General features: G+C 40.6%; 1 protein-coding gene across 2 annotated transcripts in view; it reads right to left on the bottom strand.

The window, feature by feature from the left end:
• Positions 1-2470: 2470 nt before the first annotated feature.
• Positions 2471-27055, bottom strand: part of CSAD (cysteine sulfinic acid decarboxylase) — a 28613-nt gene continuing 4028 nt past the window's right edge. The window contains exons 2-15 of one of the 2 annotated variants that reach the window (XM_074270241.1): positions 14059-14197; positions 13389-13515; positions 13213-13303; positions 12609-12715; positions 12197-12312; positions 11899-11978; positions 11212-11266; positions 10479-10595; positions 10311-10375; positions 8537-8618; positions 7983-8182; positions 7015-7066; positions 6804-6893; positions 2471-3385 (exon numbers count right to left, since the gene is read on the bottom strand). In XM_074270241.1, the coding sequence (XP_074126342.1) occupies positions 3212-3385; positions 6804-6893; positions 7015-7066; positions 7983-8182; positions 8537-8618; positions 10311-10375; positions 10479-10595; positions 11212-11266; positions 11899-11978; positions 12197-12312; positions 12609-12715; positions 13213-13303; positions 13389-13515; positions 14059-14187 (1485 nt within the window). In that variant the 5' untranslated portion in view covers positions 14188-14197 and the 3' untranslated portion in view covers positions 2471-3211. Of the gene's footprint in view, positions 3386-6803; positions 6894-7014; positions 7067-7982; positions 8183-8536; positions 8619-10310; positions 10376-10478; positions 10596-11211; positions 11267-11898; positions 11979-12196; positions 12313-12608; positions 12716-13212; positions 13304-13388; positions 13516-14058; positions 14379-27055 lie in introns of those variants that run through there. The other variant, XM_074270240.1, reaches the window with a different exon arrangement.

The raw sequence follows: 27055 nt of genomic DNA, 5'->3' as shown, positions 1-27055 counted from the left end.
AGGTAGAGATAAAAATTGTACACATGTACATTTAACATATATTGGATTACTTGCTTTCTAGGAGAGGAGGTGGGGGAAAGGGAGGGAAAAAATTTGGAACACAAGGTTTTACAAGGGTGAAAAAAAAGGGAAATGCCTGTGCTATCAAAAAATAAAGGGCAACAATAAAATTTCCACTGAGAATTGTTATAGGCTTACATAAAATTTCCCTACTTGATCCAGATTTCAAAACTGCCTTAGGCAGTTTTACTTTTGTCATCTTTATGTAAGGTTGGAGGAAAAGAGGTAGGCTCCTCTGCTGATCAAAAACCTGTCTCTACTATCAAATTTGCTCTTCCAGTTTAACCTCTTAGAGGCAGATTAGGGCCTATCCTTATCATCCTAAACTTCCCAGACTTCCCTAGAAAAAAGACTCAGAATTATGATTGCCATTCATTTAAAGAGGACATTCATTTGTTAGGATCCATATATGCATCTGTGAGATATTCATGGCCTATGTGAAAGATATATCAACACATATATGTCTACATGTGATATCTAAACATATAGACAGGATGTTCAAGGATAGATACATGGATAGATATCTGAGGAATCTTGCCCATCCCTCTCTAAAGGAGACTTCTATTCTTGTCTTTGGGGAACATGGAGACAGAGAAGGAGAAAAAGGGATCATGAGGCTGGTCATAAACAATCTACCTGCCCATTATTGGTCTATGGGGATGCCTACTTTAAAATAAAAAAGCTAAAAAAATAAAAATAAAAATAAAAAAGCTATCAGCTTTCCTGGTAGCACTCTCTTAATAGGGAAGGAGACCCAGTTTATACCCCCAACTTGGTCCCTTTCCACCAAATGCTGGTTACACAAAAAACCACCACAAACAGTGAAGAGTGAGTAAATTATTTTATATAAACAGACAGCAAACATAGATTAGAGAAATTCTATAGATTAGACTATATCAGGAAATACACAAGTGAATTAGGTAGATAATCTTGCTCTTTAGACAGAAGTAAGGTGAGGTCTTGCTTAAACCAAGTGAATAACCTCAACCTAAATCAAGAAAAAATTCCTCAATGTCTCTAAGAAAGCAGACTCAGAATCAGGAATATATTGAAAAGCTAGCTTTCCCTACATGTCTACAAGAAAACCTTGTTATTTTTCCTGCCTGGAATTGGTCCCCAAAAGAGTCTAGAACCATGATTGTCATCTTTTAAAGAAGGAAGTGAAGAATGCCTCTCTTCAAAACTTTCTGCACCAACTCTACCCCTCACATAGGAAGAAATGTTTTTTTCTATCATGTAGAATAATCTTATGAAAAATGCTGCAGGCTTAGTTGGAAATCCTTCCTGTATAATTCTGTCCCAAGGCAACATAGCTTACTACTTTCAATCCCTAACATTCATTACCATCCATCCCTACCACTTAACAAACAGCTGCAGAGCAAAAGCTAGAGGAGGTGATGCAACTTTTCTGACTAGGTAATCATAAATTCATGTTATTCAACTTCAAGTGGGTCTTCTCTACAGCAAAGAAATCCTTTTATTCCTCTCTAATTGTGTGTCTCTCTCTCTTCCTCCCCAAAGAAGCTATTCCAATTTTTCTCCCCTTTCTTTAAGCCTCCCCATTATCACCTTCCCTCAAAAATTTCAACTGAGGGCCTCTTACTTTACTCAGAAAATTAAGACCATTTTACCTGGGTTCTCTCATTTTCACTCATCTTCATCTCAAAACCTACTTGACATCACTCCCTACTCTCTCATCTTTTCTCCTAGTCTCTAACAATTCTCCTTGCCAAAGCCAACCCTCCTACATGTTATCTTTGATCCCATATTCTCTCCCATATTCTCCAACAGATTTGCAATGTTAACCAGTTCACAAACCTCATTTCCTCCCTTCAAACATATCCAAGTCTCCCTCATTCTTTAAAAAAAAAAAAAAAAAAAAGAAAAGAAAAACCTTCCCTAGACTCTTCCATGCCCTCCAGCAATCACCCTCTATCCCACCTTCCTTTCTTGGCCAAACTCCTAAAAAATCTCTTACCCTCGTTGCCTCCCCTTCCTCTCCTCTCACTCATTCCTCACCCTAAATGAAATCGCTCTCTCCAAAGTTACTGATGACCCCTTACTTGCCAAGCCTGATGATCTTTTCTCAGTGTTCAACCTTCCCCACCCCTTTGAAGCATAGGACACTAGTGACCAACCTCTTTCCTCCTCTCCAGGATTTTGTGACATTTCTCTCCCCTGTTACTTCCCCATCAACTTTCCTGCCTCAGCAGCCATATGATGTGGGCACATACCTGCCTTGTTCCCTTTTTTCTCTGGCTGAACTCCTCTGCTCCCATGCTGATGATCCACGTACTTATGTATGATGTCTAGCAGTCCTCGTTGGACGTTTGAACCTGGATGTCCCGGAGTTGCCTCAACTCAACACATCCAATTCACCTCCAAAATCCATTTCTCTTCCAAACTTTCCTATTTCTGACCAAATCTCTTGATCTCTTAGGTTTGCAACCTTAAAGTTATACCAGTTAATAAGGCTCCTTGCTCTCCAGCTATTCACAAATCCAACTGGTTGCCAAAACCTGTTGTGTATCATCCCTTGCATCTCATCTCTTCTTTCCACTCACAAATGTCCATCCTCCAAATAGCTGCCAAAGTGATCTTTCTCCAGCATCCATCTGACTGCCACTCTACTCCCAAACTCCAATGGTTTCCTATGGCCTCCTGACCAAGACATGAAGCTCGTCCTGGCCTGGTCCCAGCCAGACCGCTCACTCCATCTCCTGACATCGCTCCTGCCTGGCATGCACTTCCTCCTCTCCTGCTCCTTCAAGACCAAGGATTACATCTACATGAAGCCTTTCCTGATCCCCCTAAGTACGAGTGCCCTCCCTCCTAATCTAACTTGTATTTAACTACTGTTTTTATCCTTTATATATTTTTTCTGAATACACTTAATAGATGTGGTTACTATCTTTTCCATATAAAGGTATGCTCCTCGAGAGTAGGGATGATTTCACTTTTTATGTTTATATTCCCAGCATAGCACATGCCAGGCACTTAATAAATGCTTGCTGATTGACTAACTGACTCCCTTCTCTTCTTCTACCTCTCTCATCATCACCGATTAACGTCAGGGCAAACAAGTAGAAAGAGAATGTAAAGAATACTTTGCATTTATAAGAATTGTAGCTCATTAGTCAGCCTAGGGAAGTTATAAGTCCTGCCCTAACAGCTCTAGCTCATCCAAGAAGAAGTCGAGGTCGGCCATGCTCAGGGCTGGGTTAGCCACAATCAGACGGAAAAAGTTGGGCCAGGTTCTGTGGGGCTGGTAGCCCACCATCATGGAGCCCTTTTTGACCATGCGCTCTTTCAGCAACGGCGCCACCTGCAGGAAATGTTGGCAGGGTTCAGAATTCATCCTGCAGGGGAGAAGGAGCGCCCCCTTGGGGCCTCTCTCCTCCCCATTCTGCCTGCCCCACTCCACCCCACCCCTCCCTACCCAACCACTTTCCTTCACACACCAGAATGCTATGGAGGCTCCAACTGTCATATTCTGGGCCATTTATTTGGGCTCTGTGGCTCTTCTGTGGTCTGCTTTTCTTCCCCAGAGCCACGGGGTCCTTTCCATTAAGTAGGCTGACCTGGTCCTCAATGGCACTACTTCACCTTTCTTCCTCATAGGGTCAAAGGATTTACAACTAAAGAGTCGCCTAATTCAACCTCTGCCTTTTGCAGTTAAAGAAACTGAGGTCAGAAGGTTATATGACTTGCTATATGACTTGTCTTAGATCACACAGGGTAGGAAAAAGCGCAGGCGGGATTTGAACCCAGATCCTGTGACTCTCTTATACCACAAGATCTCCCCTCCCCCCCCACTGGCTAAATTTTCCACCAGCCCTACTCTCCCCACCTCGCCTTGTTGTCTCTGACATCTTCTTCTCATTTCCCCTCTATATCCAATCAATTAACACACTAATTAGTATTAGTAGTTAATACTTATTAGCACAATTAATACACTAATAAGTTCTGAGTCCTCCCCTTCAAAGCTTGAAAACTGTTGAGAATGACAGAATGAACCTCCTTAAGGGCAGTCCTCAATATCCCTGTCATCTGGAACAGGGTCAGTGCCATAGTAAGCCCCTAAGAAATGCTTTCTGATTGACTTATTGAAAAGGACATAGACCTGAAGCAAAAGGACAAATTTATGGCAACAGAACCATGTGCTATAGGAATCGGGAGGAGAGAGAGAGCAGCCTCCAATATTTCAGCTACCTGACTCATCCCTTCTTTATTCTTCTAGCACACCCTCGTTCAGGCCCTCACTGCTTTGTACTTGGGATACTGCAATTATACTCAAGCTGCTCTCCTCTAATCACATCTCCCTTCAGCCATTTCTGAAGCTACTCTTCTTTAAGGACCTAGTGTGGACTTTATTGCCTACTAGGTCAACTGCAAACTCCTTAGCCTAGAAATAAAAATTCTTCCCCTTCCCTTGTATCTAACTCTATCTCCCACTATTCAGTAAAGTAAGAATATAAACTATAGTTGAGAAGAGACCTTCCAATCCAGCCTCTTTGTTTTACAGATCTTAAAGACCCAGTAAAGTTAACTACCTGGACAGAAATTATATGGACAGTGAGCAGCAGGTGTAAAATTAAAATCCAATTTCTGGGACTCCATAATGGGCTTTTCATTAGCACACATGGTCTCTCCACACATGGAATGCTTTGCTTCGTCAGATGGCACTCCCTCTCCCTTGACCATATACTACCCTCCTTTCTGACTCTACTCATGCTGACTGGAACATCCTCCTTTTCACCTCTGGCTTTCCAAATTCAACTCATTCTTTCACATCCAAGTCAAGCCCCGCCTTCTCCAAGAAGCTCTCACTAACTCCTCCAGTCTCCTTCTCCTTTTTTTCAATTTTTGTAGTTCTCAATCTTGACCATAAAATTGTCTTTTGTAGGGTTGGTTTTTGTTTTTTTTTAGCCTAAATTATCAAAGACTATAAGCCCCTAGAGAGCAGGAGCTGTCATACAATCATATCCTCCATAACATTCTGCAGTTTGAGTATTTCAATAATCTGAAAATCCCCTAGTATGGGTACCTCCTCTGCCCAATTAGCTCAAAGCTATCTTACAGTTAGTAACTTACAAGTCAACTATTACTGAAAAATTCATTGTCTAAGAGGAAAAGAGGTGGAGGCTGCTTTCCTCCTTCCCCCTGCTTCAATTCTAGTGATGAATTCCCTAAATTTAGCTAAGCTGCTCTTCAGTTGACAAAATGCATGTGGGCATCTCTGGACATAGTAGGCATATAATAATGCTTGGAAGTATTTCTCTTTCTTATTCTAGTGCAGGGTTTCTTAATCTAGGTTCCAATGACAGATTTCAGGGGGCCAAAGAATTTGGATAGGAAAGAAATTACAACTTAATTTTCATTAACGTCTAGCTAAAATTTACAATTATGAATTATTTCAATTATGAATAAACTTATCATTCTGAAAAGGAGTTCAGAGGTTTCTTCATACCTCCTCAGAAAAGAGTCTATGCTCCTGAAAGATTAACAACTCCTGCTCTAGAAAGAGACAGAATGGTGTCATGGAAAGAGCACAGGCTATGGGCAAAAGATTTGGGTTCAAATCCTGACACTGCTTCTTACTGTCTGACCTCAGGCATTTTTTCCTTCTCCACTCTAATCCTTGGATCACCTGCCCGTAAACAAAGGGGTTGGATAGATCTTTAAGGTCCCTTCTAACTCTAAATCTATTACCTCTTTTCAAATGAACTACTCAGTTCTACAACTTTCAGTTAATTCCATTAATAAATATTTCTTTGTGCTCTTGTCCTCATTTGTCAAATGAAGGGGTTATACAAGACAATGTCTAAACTCTCTTCCATTTCTACCATTCTACGACTCCCTAACAGAATCTCTTACTTCCCACAGCTATCAAATTTAAGAATTTTAAACTACGTTGGATTCTCACAGAATCTCTATGAGGTGAACAGGTCAGATCTTCTTATTCCTTTTCTAGATGAGCAAATTGTGCTTTGGAGAGATTCAAAGACTTGTGGAGTATTTGGTTCTCAAAGGACCCAGATTTGGGGTCAGAAGAGCTAAATGCACCCCAGCTTTGCTATCTGCTATCTACAGGATTTTGAACCTGAGCCTTAGTTTCTTCATCTGTAAACTGAGGGAGTGGATCACTAAGCTCTAAATCCTATGAAGCTGGGATTTAGCCAGACTCTTACAGCCAGCAGGGAGCAGAGCAGATCCCCAACTAGGTCTCCTTCCTCCCAGGCATACTTGTTAGTCCAAATCTGACCCTCTTCTCTGTCTCCTTATTCTTCAAGTGAATAATCCCCCTGCTGCTCCACCTCACTATACCCGTCAGACTATAAACTGTCCCACTAAAAGAACTGGATCTCCTTTCTCATCTTAGTTTCCACTAAGGGGTGTATGTCCCCTCACGGCACATGTCCACATGCTGGGCCTGGCTCAGGACAAGCTGATACAATTCTGTTCATTTTGTTATCTTCTTGTATTCCAGGAACAAGCCTTTTTTACTCTCTTTTCTGCTTTTCCAATAGAAGTCCAAAGAACCAATGAATGGGGTCTTAAGGCTCTTTCTGAAAACCATTACCCCTTTCAAGAACCAAAGGTGAGTGGTCGACCATGCATTACATATTTCTGACCATCCAGTGGCAGAAGCGAGCTGCCTAAACTTCCTCCCTCTCCCCAGTTGGAGGCCTAGAGAAGAAATAGGGAAGAAATCGCTGACCACCACCCTCAGTTCTACCCACCTTGGCCAGCTTCATGCAATAATCAGCACTGTCTTCTTGTCCACGAAGGCTGGGGGGCACGTACCAGAAACATACATTTACAAATTCTGGCTGCAAGGGAACAAAGGCAAAGTACAGATTATTGAAACAGGTAGACTGTGGGGAAGCCAATTCACATCTCCCACAGGAAAATGAGTTAGTATAAAAAGAAGAGGGAGAAGAGGAATTATACCTCCATGACCAGTTCAAAGCCCTTCCGCAGCTTCATCTTTTCTACGAGGTACCTACAAAAGAGCAGGGGCCACAGTGGAGTGAGGAAAAGGAAGAAAGGGTGGAATAAACTATGGCCTATGAATGTAATAGAATATAACAAATAGTGACTATGAGAAGTTTGGAGAATTCTGAAAGAAAGCGGCACCAGGAAAACAATATACACAATGATTATCATAACATCAATGAAAACAACACTAAAAGACATCAAAGGTTGAATAAACCATAATGGTCAATTGGACTAATGAAAAGCAATTCTTTTCTCTTGACTGAGATGTTGTGGATACAGAACACTGAATGTGTAATGTCTGTTGATCTGCATGTTTTTCTCTGTTATAAGAGAGAGTTCAGGGAAGGGGAGACTGAGTTATTGGGTTGGGTTATCTATGACATGAAAAATAGAAAAAGTATAAATAACACTTTAAATATCTAAATTTTACATAATTAGGGCAGCTTGGCACAATAAACAGAGACTTAGGTTCAAGTCTCCCCTCTGACCAATATTAAATGAACCAGGGAAAGTTACTTTTGTTCTTCTAGGCAACTCTCTAGGGCTACAAGTTGCAGAGAAGATGCCAACCCGCACTGGCAAAAGGAGTTTCTTCATTTGGGAATTTCTGATACCAGTGAAATCATGGGTGCAGACTTCAACCTGAAATTAAATAATAGGTTAATAAAAAAAGAATGAAGAACTGGACCATAGAGAGACAGATAAAGAGGGAAACAAAGATAACAAAGGTGTAAAGAAAGCCAAAAACAAAGATAAAGTGAAATGGAAGAAGAGAAGGAAATAGAAGAGGCAAGGAAGAAAAAAGAAAAGTAAGGATACAGAGCACCTGGTTGGGCACAGAGCCAGAGAGAGACTCCTTGGAGAACAAGGAGACTCAGAAAGACATTTTACAGGGCCAAAGCTTTGGTGTGCTGCCATACCGGGTGAGGGTGAAAGCCCAGTCCACTCGTTGCTCCAAGCCGGATCCCCCAAGAGCCTTCCACATGAGCCATAGCTTCAGACAATCCACACGGCGGCCACACTGCACAACCTTGTCCCCTGTGTCCAGAGACACATCATAGAACTTGTCTTGCTGAAACAGGTAGGTGGCCTGGGCTCCATGACAGTGCTTCAGCAAGTTCTACAGAGAGGAAAGGCAAAGAATGTCCCCAACACCCACCACCAGTTCCCCCACCCAGTCCGGCCAGCCCCTTCATCCCCATCCAAGTCACCAGAATAATAGATAAGGATTAAGATAGATAATGGATAAGGATTCAGTTTCTCTCTCTTTCAGGTGACCTCGAAGATCCTTATAGATTCAAATCTATGATCCTGGGTTTTTTCCCAATCTTGGCTTTTTTTGCATAAAAGCAGGAGAATGGGAGAGACTTTGGGGAAGTGAGAGGTATCCAATCAAGGGAAATGGAAGAGGCCAGGGAATGCCCCGAGGAGGTGAAGGGAACAGAGTACAGCAGTGGGGCTCAAGGGGACCTACTGAGGTATCCCGTAGGAGGAGAGCTGAGCACTGCAGTCCAGTTGCCAGCAGCTTGTGGGGATTCCAAGATACTGAGTCAGCCCTGTGGGGAAAGTAAGACCAGCATCATTCTGATTCTCCTGTGGCAGCCCTTTACCCAAACCAGTCCAATTATTTCCTCCTCTTCAGGATTTCTAGGGGCTCCCTAGCTCCCTAACCTTACCCCATATCCTGTCAGTTAGGAAGTACTTCCTCATATCTATCTCCTACCTCGAGACCCCTCAATCGTTCCTTTCTCCAACATCTGTCACACGTGAGTCCCTTCTTTCACAATTTTTAAAATAGCTTTTTATTTTCAAAATATATGCAAAGACAATTTTCAACATTCATCTTTGCAAAAACTTATGTTCCAAAATTTTTCCCTTCCTTCCCCTAGATAGCAAGTAATCCAATATATGTTAAATATGTGTCATAATTTCTTTAGTCCTCATTTCTCAGTTCTAGACTCAGAATGTTTTAAGTATTTTATTTCCTCTTCTGTAAAAGGAAGGAAACCTATATTTTTGTAAATATTCATCCATTTCACTTAGATTGGCAGATTTACTAACATACAATTGGGCAAATAGCTCCTAATTATTCTTTAATTTTTTTCTTTATTAGTGATAAATTTTGATGCTGGTAATTTGGTTTTCTTCTTTCCTTTTCCTAATCAAATTAACCAAAGATTTATCTATTTTGTTGGTTTTTTCATAAAACTTGGTTTTATATGTCAGTTCAATCGTGTCTTACTTTCAATTTTACTAATCTGTCCTTTGATTTTCAGAAGTTCTAATTTGATATTTAATTAGGGATTTAAAATTTGTTCTTTTTCTAGCTTTTTTAGTTGCACATCCAACTTATTCTTTTTCTATTTTATTCATGTAAGCATCTAGAGATATAAAATTTCCCCTAAGAATTTTTGGCTGCATCCTTTAAGTTTTGGTGTATTGTCTCATTATTGTTATTCTCTTGAATGAAATTATTATTTCTATGATTTATTGTTTGATTAGATTATTTAGTTTCCAATTAATTTTTGGCCTATTTTTCCAGGGACCTTTATTACATCATGACCTAAAAAAGGGTGCATTTATTATTTCTGCCTTTCTGCATTTGATTGTGAGGTATTCATGCCTTAATATATAATCAATTTTTATCTAATTGCCATGTAATGATGAGAAAAAGGCATATTCCAGTCTATATGCCTATTCAATTTTCTCCAGAGGTCTATCAGACTTAACTTTTCTAAAACTCTATTCACTTCTTTAACTTCTTTCTTGTTTATTGTGTGTTTAGATTTATCTAGACTCAGAATGTGAAGAGTACAGTTCAGATTTTCTTAGTTTCTTCTGCAGTCTAGAGGTAGTCGTTCTAAATCTTTTCCCTTTTCCTCTAGCTTTTCCCAAGGCCTTTAATCAATCCTGGATTCTTTCTCCTCAGAGAAGAGAAGAGGAAAAAGAAAACCAGGAAAGAAAGGGCAGAAACAGACACTTGTATAAACAAAGAAAGACAAAAATGTAAATGATGGAGAAACAAGAAAGCAAAGAACGAGGCAGAAAACAAGAGAATCACAGAAAGTTTGGGACAGAGACATCCATGTGGCACACAAACACATACACCCACACAAATACTGGGGAAACTGTAAAAGGGGCAAAGGGCGCCCAAGAAAGGATCCATCAGCACCCCAGCCTCCACTGGACAGGGGCCCTCTCAGGCATTATGCCAGCACTGGAGAGTCACCCTATGCCTAGGGACACACCTCTTAATGCCATCCAGGAGGTGCCGGTGTGTCTGAGATAGCAGGACACTTCCACCCCAGGCTGCCTGTTGGGAAAGGGAATAAAAGTAGCGGGTATAAAGCTTTTCTTGGAAACCCACCCCTTCCCCCAACCAGCTGGCACTGCCCCAAGAGAAGGTAAGCACTCACATCCACATGCAGCCACAGCCCATGTTTTTGGCACACATCAGCAATAGCCTCCAGGGGGTCAAAGGCCCCCAGCACAGTGGTACCTGAGGTGGCACTAACAAGGAGTGGTACAGCACCCTGGGGGGCAGGAAAGGGAAGGATAGCATTGGAGGATCTCCTCCTAAAACATCTCTGAAGTCTTCCCAGCCCAGTTCCCTCCATCCCCATCTATCACCACACTCTATGATCTTAGTCACAGACCTAGAAAGAACCTGAGAGATCATGTAGTTAATTTGTGAATGATGGCATTAAGGCCCAGAAAGATCGAGTGTGTTGCTCAAAAGTCATAAAGTAAGCCAGATATAAAGCTGATTTTCAAGTCTCTCTCCAGAAGCTTCTTCTTTTTTAAATATATATTTCAATAGCATTTTATTTTTTTCAATTACATGTAAAGATGGTTTTCCGCATTCATTTTAAGTGACTTTAAGTTCCATACCCAGAAGTTTCTTAATCTTTGTTCTCTCTGGTATGTACTATATATACTCTTCAGTCTCTCCTACCAGCATGGAAGCTCCCCTTCCCCTGGTGGTCCTTCCCCCTTCCCACAATCCAGGAGCTTAAGACTAAGCTCTGTACACATGTGAGCAAGAGCTGAGAAGTACCACAGTGAGCCAACACAACAGAAAAGACAAAGAAATGAAGACCTCTGAATAAGCTGCTTCCTCCTTCCCCCACCCCATCATCCATTACTTACCTCTGCCTCAGCTTGATTAATTTGTTTTTCCAAGTCTTCTGGGATCATCCTTCCCCTAGAAAGGGAGGCCAAAGTGACAGGGGCTCCAAACCCCAGCATTAGGAGGGAATTCCAAGGCTATCCTTGGGTCCAGCTCATACCTGAGCAGAGCCCTCCTCCCCCCCAATCACCCTCACAAATCATTCAGCCTGAGGAGCACAGTGACCACTGCTCCCTCTCCCAGGGGCCTCTTCCACTTTCAGACTGCTTAATTATCAGCAAGATTTCATTCCAATAAGTCACAAACTGTCCTTGCACATTTTAGCCACTATTATTGCTTAATCCTTCGGGGCTGAGTAGAATAAAGAGATTTGAAGCAATGTGAACTCAGACTCTAAATGTGGTGTGACTACAGCCCATCCAAAGCGGGCAAAGCTCACATCCTTTCCTGCAGGGCTGACTGAAGGGCAACAGGGCCAGGGATCTAGAGCTAAAAGGTTCTCAAGAGGCCCCTGGAGGCTGAGATGCCTTGTCAGCCAGGTCACTTCCTCAGAGGAGATTTGACTGTGGAGCCAAGGTACCACACTTTGGGAAGAGAGGGCTCTCCCAGCTTGGCGTGGAGGGAAGAGAGGAATGTCCTGCTTAAGTTGGGGGGGACTAGACTCGATGGCAGTAAAGAAAAGATACATCAATCTTGGGTCATTTCACCTGTCATCGGCCTTCACCAGTCGGATGCTGTCTGTGCCCATGCCCAAGAAAGCAGCTCCTTTCTGAATAGAGTAGTGACTCTGTGGAAGGAGAGAGATCAAAAGAGAGAATGAAATACAGAGCCGGGGAGAAGAGAAGGGCCCCAGGATGGACATATCCAGGCAGAGAGACCCCTTCCCTCCAGGCTGCCTGAGGTTTGGCCAGCCTTGGCTCTTGACAGCTAAAGGTAGAAGAAGAAGAGCTGAGGACCTCAGCCAAGCTAGCAGGAAAGCAGGGATGGGGACCTCCAGCCTCCCACCTCCTGTGTTGTGAAGACAGCCAAGGGTGGCAGGGCCCGAAGTCCCCTTTGTTTGCAGTCAGGATACCGCTGATACCGGGCCAAGTTCAGTGCATACATGTTGGAAATGGAGCCACCTGTGGTGGGGAGTACATGTTTGGGGAAGGATGATAGGCAGGTCCCCTGTTGCCTCTTCTCCCTTCCCCCTCAGGAGAGAGCCCCTAGAATGGTTAATAGACCGAAGGGATGGTTTACAGAGACAAGAGTTAAGAAGAACCTCTGCATCCTTCCTTTGCATGACTTTGGGCCCAACAGGGAGGACTACGAGGACAGACACTTAGCTTTCTGGAGCTTGGTGCCTAGGTATGTGCTGGATCAGCAAAGAGAAGAAATACTCCCCATCCCCCATCTCCCCCACCCTCCAGGGCCATACCCGGGCAGAAGACCCCATCCCCGCTGCTCCAGCCCACCAGGGCCCGGAGTTTCTTCAGCACCTCTTCCTCCATGAGGACAAACACAGGAGCAATTTCATAAGTGTACCTGGAGAGAGGAGGGGTGAGTGAAGCAAGGGCAGGGGTGCTGCTCAATCCTCCCTTCAGAGCACTCGGGGGGTGGGGGGGAAATGAAAAGGAAGGAGAGCATGACAAGAAGAGACCTGAAATCTGACAACCAGAGGACTCTCCAGATTGAGTGGCTTGTTCTGCAGAGGAGAACACCCAAGCACGGTGTGCAGGTGATGTGTCCTGGGCACATTTGTCAAGGCTCTCAGCTGGGAACACAGCTCAGATCTGCTGCTTCTGAAGAAACCCAGCACCTTCCAGGAGGATGGAGGAACAGAAGGCGGAGAGAGGCCAGTGAAGAACAAAGGAAGGAGAGGGGCATGTTGGGAAGCGAGACAGGAAAGGGAAGAGAATCAGAAAGAGAGGCTCCCCTCAGGGATTCTAAGGATGTGTGGAAGAGGGAGAGATCGTGGTCCTCTCATCCAGGCAGTTCTATTCCCACTCCACTTTTCTGTGAGGGTTTGGGGGGGCACTTACTGACTGGTGTTGAGGCACTCTGTGATGATCCGACCAGCCAGAGCATGAGGGTCCAGTCCTGAGAAGAGCTGGTTGAAGAAGCGAGGATGGCCTATAGTAGAAGAGAGCAGGGAGGCTGGGACTGAGCCGAGTTCACCAGCCTAGCTCTTCCCCTCCTCCCTAAGACCCAGACTTACAGGTCTTCACACTATACTGGATGATAGTCCGGCACCTATCAAGGATCTGTTCCTGCTTCTCTCCGTGGCTCCGCAACTCCAAATCAAGCAGCTTTTTCAGCTCCTCTGGCTCCTTCCACTCACAAACCTAGACAAGGAAAGTTGGTTATGGGTGTGAAGATAATTAGTCAAAAACACTTTGTTTAGAGTTCAGAAATAAGTACCACGGAGGAATTCCAAAGAACTTCACAACACTAGAAAATGGGACCCATTCATATGTAAAAGAAAAAGTCTCACACACACACACACACACACACACACACACACACACACACACACACTCCCTCTCTCTTATAAAAATAATACTGGAGTTGAACATGTAAAATTTAACTACTGAAAGGTTGCTAGGCAAGCAAGCTATCAGTATTAAGGAGAATTAACATTTTTTTGACAGAGTAGAAAAGGGAACAACATACCTTATTTTTTTATCCCTTTTTAAAAATAAAACTTTTATCTTATTTTTTCTTATATGTAAAATCATTTTTAACATTTGTTTTTTATACTTTAGCTTCATGTTCTCATTCTTCCCTCCCACCCACCTCCTTGAGAAGTCAAGTACAAGATACTACATGTGAAGTCATACAAAACATATTTCTAAGAATATACTTGATGACAAAGGAAGAGGACTCACCTTCTCAGAGGTGTCAGTTCCTTTTCGTACAGCCTCATCCATGACAATGCCAAAGACATTTTGAAGAAAAGCTTCCCCAGCTGATAGGTCCCAATTGGGAGAGAGACAGTTGGATTCAGCCATCTGCATCTGCTGAGATCTGCAAGGTAGAAATGATACCTCACCTGGTCTGGGAATCTCCATGGGCCTGAAGGAGCTGAGCCTTCCTTTGCCTTATGAAACTACTGAGTCAGCCATGGAAAACTGAAGTGTTCTAAAGAACACCTAGAAATAGTGAGACTTAAAAAAAAAAAAAAAAAAAAAAAAGACATAAGGAAGGCTAGCAACCACCCTCCATTCTAAATTTCAATCAGATTAGGGGAAGGAGAACTCTACTTTCCCAGTCAGCTGTCAGTTCAACGGGAGAACGAGAAGCAATGAGAGTCTCCAATACTTATTTGGAGCAATGGACAGTAGATACAACAGAGAAACTAGAGGTATAGGCAAGTCACGTGGTTGTGACATCACCTCTGATGACCACTGGGCCAAATAGAATTTAGTAGTCTGATATGGGGGAAGGGGAGAAGGTTAGAGGAGGACTGCAGGGTGAAAGATAATAAGTCTTTTAGAATAAACATTAGCCCAAAAGCTATAACGTGAAAAAGAGAAGAGCAGGGTCCAAGTTAAAGGCTTATGTATAAGCTCTATTTACTTTGGGGGTGGAAGGGAGAGAAGAGGGCCAGGGAAAGGGGGAATTCACATAGAATCAAAGGGATTTGGTTGTAGAAACTTAAAACTTGACACAGGAGCAGCAGGGAGTCTCCCTGAGCTGAGCTTTTCCCTCAGCTTGACACAAAGAAGGACAGTAGTTTCATTTTAATTTTAATGTGAAAGTTTTGAGAGAACCTTATCTCCCAACCATAAAAAAGGAGGCCTAAAAGCATCTGAGGTAAATCAGGGGCCCCAGAGAAAAAAGCTGAGAGGAAATGGGGATTCTAGACTTCCTTGCATGTACTTACACTGGATCCAAGTGACCAGAGAAATTCTAGAACTGATCTGGTTTCCCCTATATTAGGAATGAGCAGAGATTATATCCAATAAATACTAAACTTTTTTTGTGTAATGAGGGTTGATCAGAGGACGACTCCTGTACACTTGCTTTGGATACAGAAGAGACATACAACACTCAGCTTGCCCCTGACACAACCGGCACTTGTTAAATTCTTGCTGATTGACTAATCGAAGTGTTAAGGTTTTCTCCTTTTAGACTAGGAGTCATCATATTTACATTTTTTAAAAGAGGGGGAGGGGTTGCCTTTTTCATATTTTGAATGCATCCTATTGCTCTTTAAGTACATTTCCATTCAAGTGTGGTTTTTTTTTTTTTCATGCTCCATTTGACTACACATCCTGCTTTCTAGGTGTCCTACAACCCAGTTCACTCCTGAGATCTTTCCAGCCTCCAATTACTTTCACTCTTTGCCCACATTCTTTGGCAGTCTCTCATATCTCACTCCTCACCCTAACTCCAGCTAGATTTCACTATTCTTTGTAAAATGGCTTGCTAAAAGCAGATCAATATATGCAAAGGCTTCAGAAGATTATAGTTCTCAAAAGTAAATATGGCATCCAAACCCTGAGTCTGAGAATATACAAATAACAATTTTTAAATGTGAATGACTAGCAAAAAGGTGATAGCATTAGAGGAGATAAAGATGTCAAAAGGGGAAGCTTATTTAGAAGGGAAGATGGGAAAGTCAGTTTGAAAAGTGATCCAAGTGATATCTTGTAGCCAGAAGACAAGAGCCATAGAGTAGGAGCATGGACTTTTGTGTATATAGTGAGACAGTGAAACTCAAGTTATGGGTTTGAAAATTACAAGTAGCAGAATGAAGTTATGATACAGGATCATGTCACCAAGAGGAAAAGGAGGGGGAAAGATCAGAGAAGTAAAATGCTTTAGTAAATACTCACCATTGGGAATGGAAGGAAACAGAAGACAGTAAAAAATATAGAAAAAAAGATATTAAAAAGGTAGGTGGAAAATTTTTAAATATATAGGGCATCATGATAGTCAAGCAAAAAGTATCTGAAGGTCAATAGTGCAAAAAGCTGCAGAGGCCAAAGAATTAGAACTGAAAAAAGGCCATTTATTTGACAAAGATATTATTAGTAACTTCATCAGTAAAGGAGACCTTGCTGGTGTGATAAAGGCAGAAATTATATAGCCGGGAATTAAGAAAATAGAGGCAACCATTGTAGACCATTATTGAAAACTTCTGTGCATTATGCATATTAAGTGTTTGATAAATGCAACATTAAACTGAATTGAAATTGATAACTGAGAAGACAAGATTTATCCAGAGTGTGTTTAGGGGCCTGAAGTTGCTAGCATGACTTAATGCATTCTGCATTAAGTACAGGAGCAAATACCCCAGAGAAATAATAAAGATTTTTACTGGGGACTGTGGATCTATTGGCATTCTTTCCAAAAAGAAGCTAGACTAAGCAAATCATCATCCTACATTATGACTTTTCCCAATCCATTCCTTCCTTAACACACCAATGACAAATTAATCTTCTTTATGTCACTCTTCTACTTAAAATCATTTAATGTTTACCAAATATAATTCAAATTCCTTAGCCTATAATCTGAGGAGTCACCACATTTGGTACCACTTTTTCTTTCATGTCTGCTCTCTACCAATTATTGTATATTCCATACTCTAGCCAAAATGGACTACTTACCTGTCCCTTAACACATTCTAAGTTAGCTCACTTCCATGCCTCCATTCATACTTTTCCCTAGGCTCCTTTATTTTCAGTTCAAAGATGGCTTTCTCCATGAAACATTCCTTGATTTCTGAAGTTGGAAAATATTTTTCCTAAGACTCTGTAAAGAACTTTGTTCCTTCTTTACTTATAAACACTTAACAAACACCTATTATGTGCAAACACCAACTATACTAGGTGTAAAACATGAAAGTCCCTATCCTCAGAAAGCTTACATTCTGCTAGGGGAACAGAATATAGGGGAGAACAGCCAGATAAGTATCATTCTTAGAATAAGTTGGCTCCTCATTTAGTCTCTAAATATACTTACGTCCCGAGGAAATGATTCACAGAGGGAGGCTGATGAAGCAAATTCTGAGATTCTGGCACAGGAAAAGAACTGCCCCCTCACCCTTCTGAGGTCAAAATGGTCCTTTTGCAAGAGGATCAGGATTCCCGTGACAGGATAAAAGATTGCTCTCCTGAACTTTGTACTCTCTCTTCACCTGTATCTCTATTCATACTTCTACAGAATGTCCATATCAGTTGTCAAGAGATAAGCATGATTAGGGATGCTACAACAGCCAGGACCAGACTACCAGGGAGTCAGTTCTACACTATGATCATCATTGTTGAAAATCAAATAAAAAGGTGCAATTATTATCTAACTTGTTGAAGTGATTCCATTACAATCCAACTTCTCCAAAGATTGTCGCCTCACAAATCTCTACTCTTTTACTTTAAAAAGTATGATTTATTGATTTTTAACATTCATTACCTGAGAAGGTAAGCAATAAGATACCAATTACACTCATCTTTCACTTATTTTCAATTTTTCAATCTTCCCTTTCTACTGACTCATTCTCTATTGCCTATAAACATGTAGGCATGATTATTCTAGCCTGGAGAAAAAAAAAAAAAAAACCCTTCACCTTATCCTTCCCTACCCACCAACTATGCACTTTGTAGCTAAAATCCTTGAAAAGGTCTTCTATAGGAGGGATCTCTATGTTCCTCCTCACCCTTAAAATCTGCCTTCCAATCTTGTCTTGCCATTGAAGCTGCTCTCTTCCAGTTACCAGTGATCTCTTAGCTGCCCTACCAGTGTTTTCTCAATACTCATTCTCCTTAACTTCTCCTGTAGCCCTGAACACTGTGGATCACCCTCTCTTCTGTGATACTGTCTTCTTTAGGTTTTCAGGATCCCACTCTGTCCTGGATCCTTCCTCAGTGTTCTTTGCTGGATCCTCTTTAGATCATGACTGTCGTTCAGGATTCTATCCTGAGTCTTCTCTTCTCCCTCTTCTTTACTTGGTGATCTTATTAGCCTCAATGGATTCAATTACTATCTCTATCCTGATGATTCTCAAAGTTGACTATTCTGCCCCAAACTCTCAGTTGAAGTCCAATCCTCCAGCTGCCTTTCACACATCTCCAAATGGATTCCCAGTAGCTTTTAAACTTAACACATACTCTAAAACCATCCTCCACACTACCACCTATAACCTAAGAGTTATCCTGGACCTTTCACTATCTCTCACCCCTACATCCAAACTGTTGACAAAGCCTGTTATTTCACCTTTGCAACATATCTTGAATATGTTCTCTTCTCTCCTGTGATCCTGCCATCATTCTGGTGCAGACTCTCATCAATTATTGAAATAGCCTGCTAGTGGATAGCCTGTTTGGTCTCTCCAAACAGGCTTACTTCAAGTCTTTGCCCACTCCAAGCATTGTCCATTCAGCCACCAGAGTGATTTTCTTAAATCACAAACTTAAGCATGTCAACCTACTCAATAACCTTTACAGGGAAAAAAAACAACAACAACAACAACAAAAAAAACTAGCTTAGCTTAATTTGTTCTAGGGAGAGAAGTCCCTATAACCCAAAGAAATCAGGAAAGGCTCCCTGGAGAAGGTGACATCTGAATTGCTCCCTAATGACTCTCAATAAGGTTTCTAAGAAGGAAGACAAGAGGCACTGGGGACAATCTGGGGAAAGACTCAAAAGTAAGGAATGGAATTCCAGGATCAGGATAATAAATACCCCAATCCTTCTAAAGATCCAGACCTCTCATGCTTACAGGACTAAGTCACAAACAAACAAAATGTGAAAGTGAAAGTGACAACATGCTACCAAAATAAAATTTAAAGCAAAAAAAATTAAATCAAAAAAAAAAAAAAAAAAAAAAGAGAGAGAGTTTCTTCTTCCCAAAGAAAGAAATTCTGTAGGTTGATGGAGTACTCCCTTACATGCCTATGCACTCCACTGATAATCCAAACCAGCCCAGACAATTGTAACCAGGCCTGTGTGTATCTAGAGCATGGGGTTCAGAGCTATGAATGACATTCAGTTGTAAGTAAATGATGAGTTCAATTTATCATTTTATTTCTAATAAAGGACTTTACTCTTTCTGAGCACTTCAGGAAAAAAAGACAGAAAAAAGAGACATGGGCTCTCTTCAGAGTTCCTCATATATAAGGGACAGGAATGCATACAAAAAACAGTAACAAAGAAAAAGAACTGAAGGAAGGAAATGAAGAAATTGTCCGAGATTGATTCTGGAGGTCATTTCTGTTGGAACATTTTATGAGAATATGAGAATTAGGCCAGACACCAATGATGGACATAATGAGGAAGCTCAGTAGGTTTAGTTCGGGAAGCATTTGTTTCTAGAGAAGATGAGGAGAGGTCTTAGAGGCAGGAAGTCCAGGCTTCAAATCCCACCTGAATCACATAAAGGCTATATGGACCTAGACAAATCATTTAATCTCCAGAGTGGAGCTGTCAGGAGTTATGATCTTGACTCCAAAGGGACGTAGGATTCAGTTACATCCCACAGTCCTTGTGACAGCCAATTGTGGGCCTATCTCCAACAAGACAACTGGGAAACTGAGGCACGTTCTTCAGTAGTTGTTGCTGAGCCTTTTATTCACACTATACCCTACTAGACCCCGTCCTTTACTCCTCTCAGAAATAGGTCCACTCTTCAAGACAGTGATTGTAAAAGCCCTCCCTTTTCCTCTTTCAGTGGCACAGTGCAAGTCAAACAGGATGAGCAGGCATGGACAGCTTACAATATGTATCTCAGACCATCTTACATTATCTTTCCCTCCAAACCCACTCCTTCTCTGAATTTCCCAATTTCTGTGGAAGACACCATTATCTTTATAGTCATCCAAGTTGATGCCATCCCGACTCCTCATTTGTCCTCATTCCAGGATCTACTCAGTTTCCAAAAGTTCTTTCTGTCTCCACAATTACTCTCATATCAGTCTCTTTTCTATCAAAGCCATCACTCTGATTCAACCCCTTACACTTCTCATTGGTATTACACTAAGAGCTTCCTTAATTAGTCTTCCTTCCTCAGGGCATCCTTACCATAATTCACACAGCTAGCCACAAAAGTAATTTTCCTAAAACATAGGACTAATTGTTATTTATTCCCCTATTCAATAAATTTCACCATTTCTTAGTGACTCTGAGACAAAAATATTATTTCATAATTATTTCATCTGATTTTTATTTTTACTTTTGTGTTTTATAATGTCTCTAATACATATATGTAATTTATAAATAAGTGTGTGTGTGGCTGTCTGTCAGTCCATGAGATGTGTGCTCAATTTTTTTTTTTTTTTTTTTTTTGCTGAGAAGAGTTTGAAAAAGTTTGAAACCACTGCTGTGGTCAATTATAATTTTTTTTATTATAGCTTTTTATTTATAAGATATGTGCATGGGTAATTTTTCAGCATTGACAATTGCAAAACCTTTTGTTCCAATTTTTCCCCTCCTTCCCTCCACTACCTCCTCTAGATGGCAGGTTATGTGGTCTATTTTATATATATAATTAAAGAGAAGGGAACCAACCTGAACTGGAAGCTTCCTATTTCAGTGAAATCACAGGTCCAATTCCTATTCCAATCTTTAGAAGCACTGACTGAGAAACTGAGTTTAGAAGGAAAGGGAAGCCAGGACTTCTCAAGGAAACTTGACCAGAGGCAATTTGATCTCTAACAAGATCTCCAAAAGATTTGCAATTATACTAGTCATAGAAAGATAATCTAGAATGAGAATTTAGGAATGAATAAATTCCTTCAGAACTTAGTTTTCCCAATAAGCCACTGACAGGATACAATTCCCTACCTCACTAAGTGCTTATCATCACAAATAGTAGAACTGCTTCAGTTTCAGCCTTGATAAAATGCCAAAAGGTTGGATAAATTTGAGCTGTAGGTTGACTGGCCCCTTTGACCAAATTTAAAAAGTTAATCTTCAAAGGGTCAGAAAACTGTTATCTCTTTTTCCCCTTTACAAACATCAACCCATTACACAGAAAACTGAATAAGCTTTCCCTCTCTTCTCTAGACTATGTTGCAATATTTTCTTTACAAAATGAAGTAGTGAAAATCAGGGAATGTCTCTAGTCCATTCCAGCCCAGCTGCAAAGATAATCATTTCTATTGTCCAACCAATGTGATCTCTTCACAAGAGACAGAGGAATAGGAATGGAGCTGGACAAGGGGCTTAGGGCTAGGATTTAAATATAGAAGGAATCCTAGAGGTCAAGAGATAAACAAGGAAACCAAGGTTTCAGAGAGAGGAAGTGGCTTTCCCCAAGTGTAACTTCAAATCCACTCACTTCATGGACATCCAATTCAATGCTGTTGCCACTGTTAAAACCTCACTACTTGAATGTCAGCTCCAAGAAAAAAGACAGGAGCTATGTTGTATTTCCCCACAGGATAGAGATATTAAAAAAAAAAAAAAAAATCTCACCTCCTCAACCCGAGGTGAGTCCTAGAAAATACAATTAATCAGTATTTGTTAAGCAAGGCATTTTGCTAGATTCTAGGGATACAAGATAGTTGTCCCTGCTCTGATACAGCTCCTAGATTATGGTAGGATGAAGGGGAGGAGGGTGTTCATGTACTCAAGCAGCTAGAACATGGTATTGAGTAAAAGAAGCTATAGACCAGAGGAATGCTCTAGGAAGGTATCAGAACTAAGAGGAATGTTGAGAGAATGTGGCAAGGTTTACAAGAGAAGGGGTCCTCTGGATTGGAGAAAAAAAAAATCCTGAATAATGACGCTGAAAAGCAGGGATGAGAAGCCAATCCATTCCAAGCTCAGGAGACAGGTGCCAAGGCATAGCTTACTGAGTTTTAGGAGCAAGTGTTTGTTAGATTTGGCTGAAATACAGTTAAAAGGGATAATGTTAAGGCTGGAAAAAAGCTATATCAATGATGCAATTAAATAATCATTGAAAAGACTGTTTTGTCTTAGAGGAAATAGGGAACTACTAAAGGTTTTAAAGTACTGAAATGATATGATTAGTGGTATACCTTGGGAAGATTTTTTTTTTTTTTTTGGCTGAGGCAATTGGAGTTAAGTGACTTGCCCAGAATCACACAGCTAGGAAATCTTAAGTGTCTGAGACTAGATTTGAACTCAGGTCCTTCAGGTCTTCAGAGCTGGGGCCACCTAGCTTCTCCCCTTGGGAAGATTTTTAAATAGCACATATGAAAAAATCCATGGGGACAAATGAGATCCCTCATAACCTAGAGCAATTGTAAGGAAAAAAAAATCTAAAGAGAAATAAAAATTACAGAAATGAATCAGCCATGGAAAAAGAAATGACAATTCACTTTACAAGTTAAGATGAACTTTATGCTTACTCTTTCAATGTTGTCTGAGTCAATAGTATCCCCAATGTGGAGATGAGGAATCTGAGGCTCAGGATCACACTGCTAGTAAATGTCTAAAGTGCCATTTAAAGTTTTTAAAGTCAACTCTTTCTTCACTGGGACCCTTAAGAAGCCTATGAGTTCCAACCATCCTTGGAGGCAAAGACACTGTTCTTTTTGCTCATGGTAGTGCTAGAGCCCACCAAAGCACCTTGCTTAAATCAATGTTTATTGAATCAATTCCCTATGGTTCTTTTTCCCTTTCTCCATTACTGTGAGGAAACACGACGAGGCTCCTGCTTTCATGAAGATCACCGCATGTCCATACCATGGTGTACATGCCACGTCTCTTGTGACATGAGAGAAATGGACTTGTATAATTAGCCCAGATAGTCCAGCTAGTAAATAATCATCTATAAGTAATTAAGGAGATGAGCTCTAGAACCCCTTCCAACACTGACTCCTGTGATTCCATGGCCTTGCTGCTCACTCTGACCTTGCCTTTGACTGCAACAGCTATTCCAGATACAAAACATGTGCTATCCCGCATCCTTAAAAAATGCTCATTGAAAGGAGGAAAAAAGTTGAGAGATTAATTAGAAGAGTTACTCTGCAGAAGATAAGAGTTGGTTGCTTTCTCAGAGAGGGAACACACTCCATTGTTTTTCATCACACATAAAAGATGTTTGCTGAATCAAAGTGAAGGGAAATTGAGTACAATGGAACTAAACCGGGTGCTTTCCATTTCTATTGTGAATTACATAAAAGCAAACATCTTTACATTTCCTCTAGCTTGTAAATCCTTTCCTGACTTGGGCCTATCCCCAACATTTACAGTCTCAGTGCACCCTGAGGTCTAGACAAGGGACCTCTTCCATTCATCCTACCTTTGTAGCTGGCCATCTGAATAATATTATAATTCATTTATAGTGAGCTTACATAATCCAAGAAGCAAAGAAGGTCACCCAGCCAGAACTCTACAGTAGTAAGGAGAATTATTATTTGTCTTCGTTTTTTTGTTTTTTTTTTTTTTTTGCTGGGGACTTGCCTAGGATCACACAGCTAGGAAAAGATTTGAACTCAGGGCCTTCTGACTTCAGGGCTGGTACTCTAACTACTGTATCACCTAGCTGCTCCCACTTTCACTTTTACATTTGATTTTCTCATTAGAGAATCAGAGTAAGACAGAAGCTAGTCTATTCATTCACTTTAGGGAATGGGAAGGGGAAAACCTGAGATATAAAAGGGTATCATGGGGTCAAGCATCCAGATAAGGAGGGAAACTGGGCTTGAAATCCAAGTCGCCCAGTCCTTAACATTCTTTCTGTTGTGGCTGTTCAGAAGTTCAGTCCCCCCCCCCCAAATTACTGTGACTGTGTTCACCTTTGAGCTAATCTGGGAGGTAGGTGCTGTTATTCCCACTTTACAGATGAGAAAACTGAGAGAGATAGACGTGAAGTGATCTATTCAGGCTGGTGCCCAGGCCACATTTGAGTTCTGGTCTTTCTGACTTCATGCGCCATCTAGCTGCCTAGCAATGTAATATAATATCCTTATACACAAAGAAATGACAAAATGGGTGTCTGTAAAAATTAAAAGACCTACATGAACTGACTGCAAAGTGAAGTGAACACAACCAGGACAATTTATACAATGACAAATGCATAAAGAAATAACTTTGAAGGAGTAAGAACTTATCAATTCAACTACCAACCATATTTTCAAGACCAAGACAACACGTGTTTTCTAAATCCCAACAGAGAGATGACAAGCTCAAGACACAAAGTTAGACAGACATTTTTGTACTTGGCCAATGTGGAAATCTGTTTCCTCTGTTCAGCTGTAAAGTTATGTACCTCCTGGTGCCGACCTATCTTTCTGATCTTTATTAGACACTGCCTCTTCTGCATTCTGTGGTCCTGCAAAACTTGTCCTCTCCTGTTCCTCACATACCAGACTCTCACTCCTCATTGTGTCCTTGTACTGACCATCCTCCACAATTGGAATGCTCTCTCTCTTTCTTATGATTCTTAGAATTCTCTCTTCCTTTAAGAAGAAACTTAAGTACTATTACCTTCTACAAGTCTTTCCTCATAACTCAAACTATCTTGCAATTAGCTATTTTGTGTTCACTTCTAATTATTCTACATATCCTTAAATATGTATTTGTTTCTCTAATAAGAATGAAAGTTCCTTGAGGGTAAATTATTTCATTCTTTTCTATCTGTATCCACGGGCCTAGAATAGTGCCTAGCACAGTAGTAGGTATCTAATATTGACTGACTGATAGGAGAACATAAAAGAACTTAGCCAGACTAAACTTAGCCCGACTACATAAGATATCAAATGCTTTGGTAGAGAATAGAGAGACTTTGAAGGGTTTTGAGTAAAGAAGTACTGGGACCAAACTACAGTCTGATTTACCCCCAAAAAAGGTTTACCTGTGTTATAATCCAGATGTATTGTAATGAGGACCTGGAGTATAACAACTGGGGGAAAAAAGAGGACAGATTGTTGAAACATTCTTTTTTTTGATTCTTCTCTATTTTGTTTCTACTCTTAGTTCATAGAAGGCTTGGTTTTGCATGACAGAAAAGTAGAGCAAGCAGTAAGTAGGAGGAAGCCCAAGGAATTTTTATACATAAAAATAGTTTGTTATCACTTGCCAAATATTTGTTGATTTGATTTATAACACCACCAAATAGGAGAGAAGTTAAAATTCCTCAGCTACTTGCATTAGCACCCAATTTATTCCCTTAAATTAGATTTCTACCTTGTCTTCTCCTTCCTTTAGTCCTTTCCTAATTTCTCAGCTTCAGAACCAGATAAAAAAACAATAAAAATGATGAGCTATTCTAAAAAATCTGGCTATTCTGGCAGTCTTACTGCCCTTGGGGAAAGGGAGGGTTGAAAAAGAACACCAAATAGCTTTGGGAGAAATATCTATGAATTTCCTTTCCAACCACATTAAGAAGTCCAATTAATTATGAAAACCAATCCTTTACTCTTTCTCTGCTGGGGATCACAAGTGTTAGAAAAGACTTCCAGTATTGGCTAAGAAATAGACTAGATGATCAGTGGAATAGGTTAGGTTCACAGGGCAAAATAGTGAACAAAAAAAATAGCAATCTAGTGTTTGACAAACCCAAAGATCCCAAATTTTGGGATAAGAATTCATTATTTGACAAAAACTGCTGGGAAAACTGGAAATTAGTATGGCAGAAACTAGGCATGGACCCACATTTAACACCACATACTAAGATTAGATCAAAATAGGTCCAAGATTTAGGCATAAAGAACGAAATCATAAGTAAATTAGAGGAACATGGGATGGTTTACCTCTCAGACTTGTGGAGGAGGAAGGAGTTTGTGTCCAAGGGAGAACTAGAGACCATTATTGATCACAAAATAGAAAATTTTGATTACACCAAATTAAAAAGTTTCTGCACAAACAAAACTAATGCAAACAAGATTAGAAGGGAAGTAACAAATTGGGAAAACATTTTTATGGTTAAAGGTTCTGATAAAGGCCTCATCTCCAAAATATACAGAGAATTGACTTTAATTTATAAGAAATCAAGCCATTCTCCAATTGATAAATGGTCAAAGGATATGAACAGACAATTTTCAGATGATGAAATTAAAACTATTCCCGCTCATATGAAAGAGTGTTCCAAATCACTATTGATCAGAGAAATGCAAATTAAGACAACTCTGAGATATCATTACACACCTGTCAGATTGGCTAAGATGATAGGAACAAATAACGATGAATGTTGGAAGGGCTGTGGGAAAACTGGGACACTGATGCATTGTTGGTGGAGTTGTGAAAGAATCCAACCATTCTGGAGAGCAATCTGGAATTATGGCCAAAAAGTTATCAAACTGTGCATACCCTTTGACCCAGCCGTACTACTACTGGGCTTATATCCCAAGGAAATACTAAAGAAGGGAAAGGGACCTATATGTGCCAAAATGTTTGTGGCAGCCCTTTTTGTAGTGGCTAGAAACTGGAAAGTAAATGGATGTCCATCAATTGGAGAATGGTTGGGTAAATTATGGTATATGAATGTTATGGAATATTATTGTTCTGTAAGAAATGACCAACAGGAGGAATACAGAGAGGCTTGGAGAGACTTACATCAACTGATGCTAAGTGAAACGAGCAGAACCAGAAGATCATTATACACTTCAACAATGATACTGTATAAGGATATATGCTGCTGGAAGTGGATATCTTCAACATAGAGAAGAGCTAATACAATTCCAATTGATCAATGATGGACAGAATCAGCTACACCCAGAAAAAGAACACTGGGAAATGAGTATAAACTGTTATTTTTATCTTCTGAATCCAATTCTTCCTGTGCAACAAGAAATTCGGTTCTACACACATATATTGTATCTATAATATATTATAATATATTTAACATGTATAAGACTGCCTGCCATCTGGGGGAGGGGGTTGGGGGAGGAAGGGAAAAAATCTGAACAGAAGTAAGTGCAAGGGATAATGTTGTAAAAAATTATCTATGCATATGTACTGTCAAAAAAAAGTTAT

The sequence above is a fragment of the Sminthopsis crassicaudata genome, chromosome 5 (genome assembly GCF_048593235.1).
Source record: "Sminthopsis crassicaudata isolate SCR6 chromosome 5, ASM4859323v1, whole genome shotgun sequence".
In the NCBI taxonomy this organism is placed as follows: Eukaryota; Metazoa; Chordata; class Mammalia; order Dasyuromorphia; family Dasyuridae; genus Sminthopsis; species Sminthopsis crassicaudata.
The sequence above is the reverse complement of the archived record's forward strand: the minus strand, read 5'-3'. Positions and strand labels throughout refer to the sequence as shown.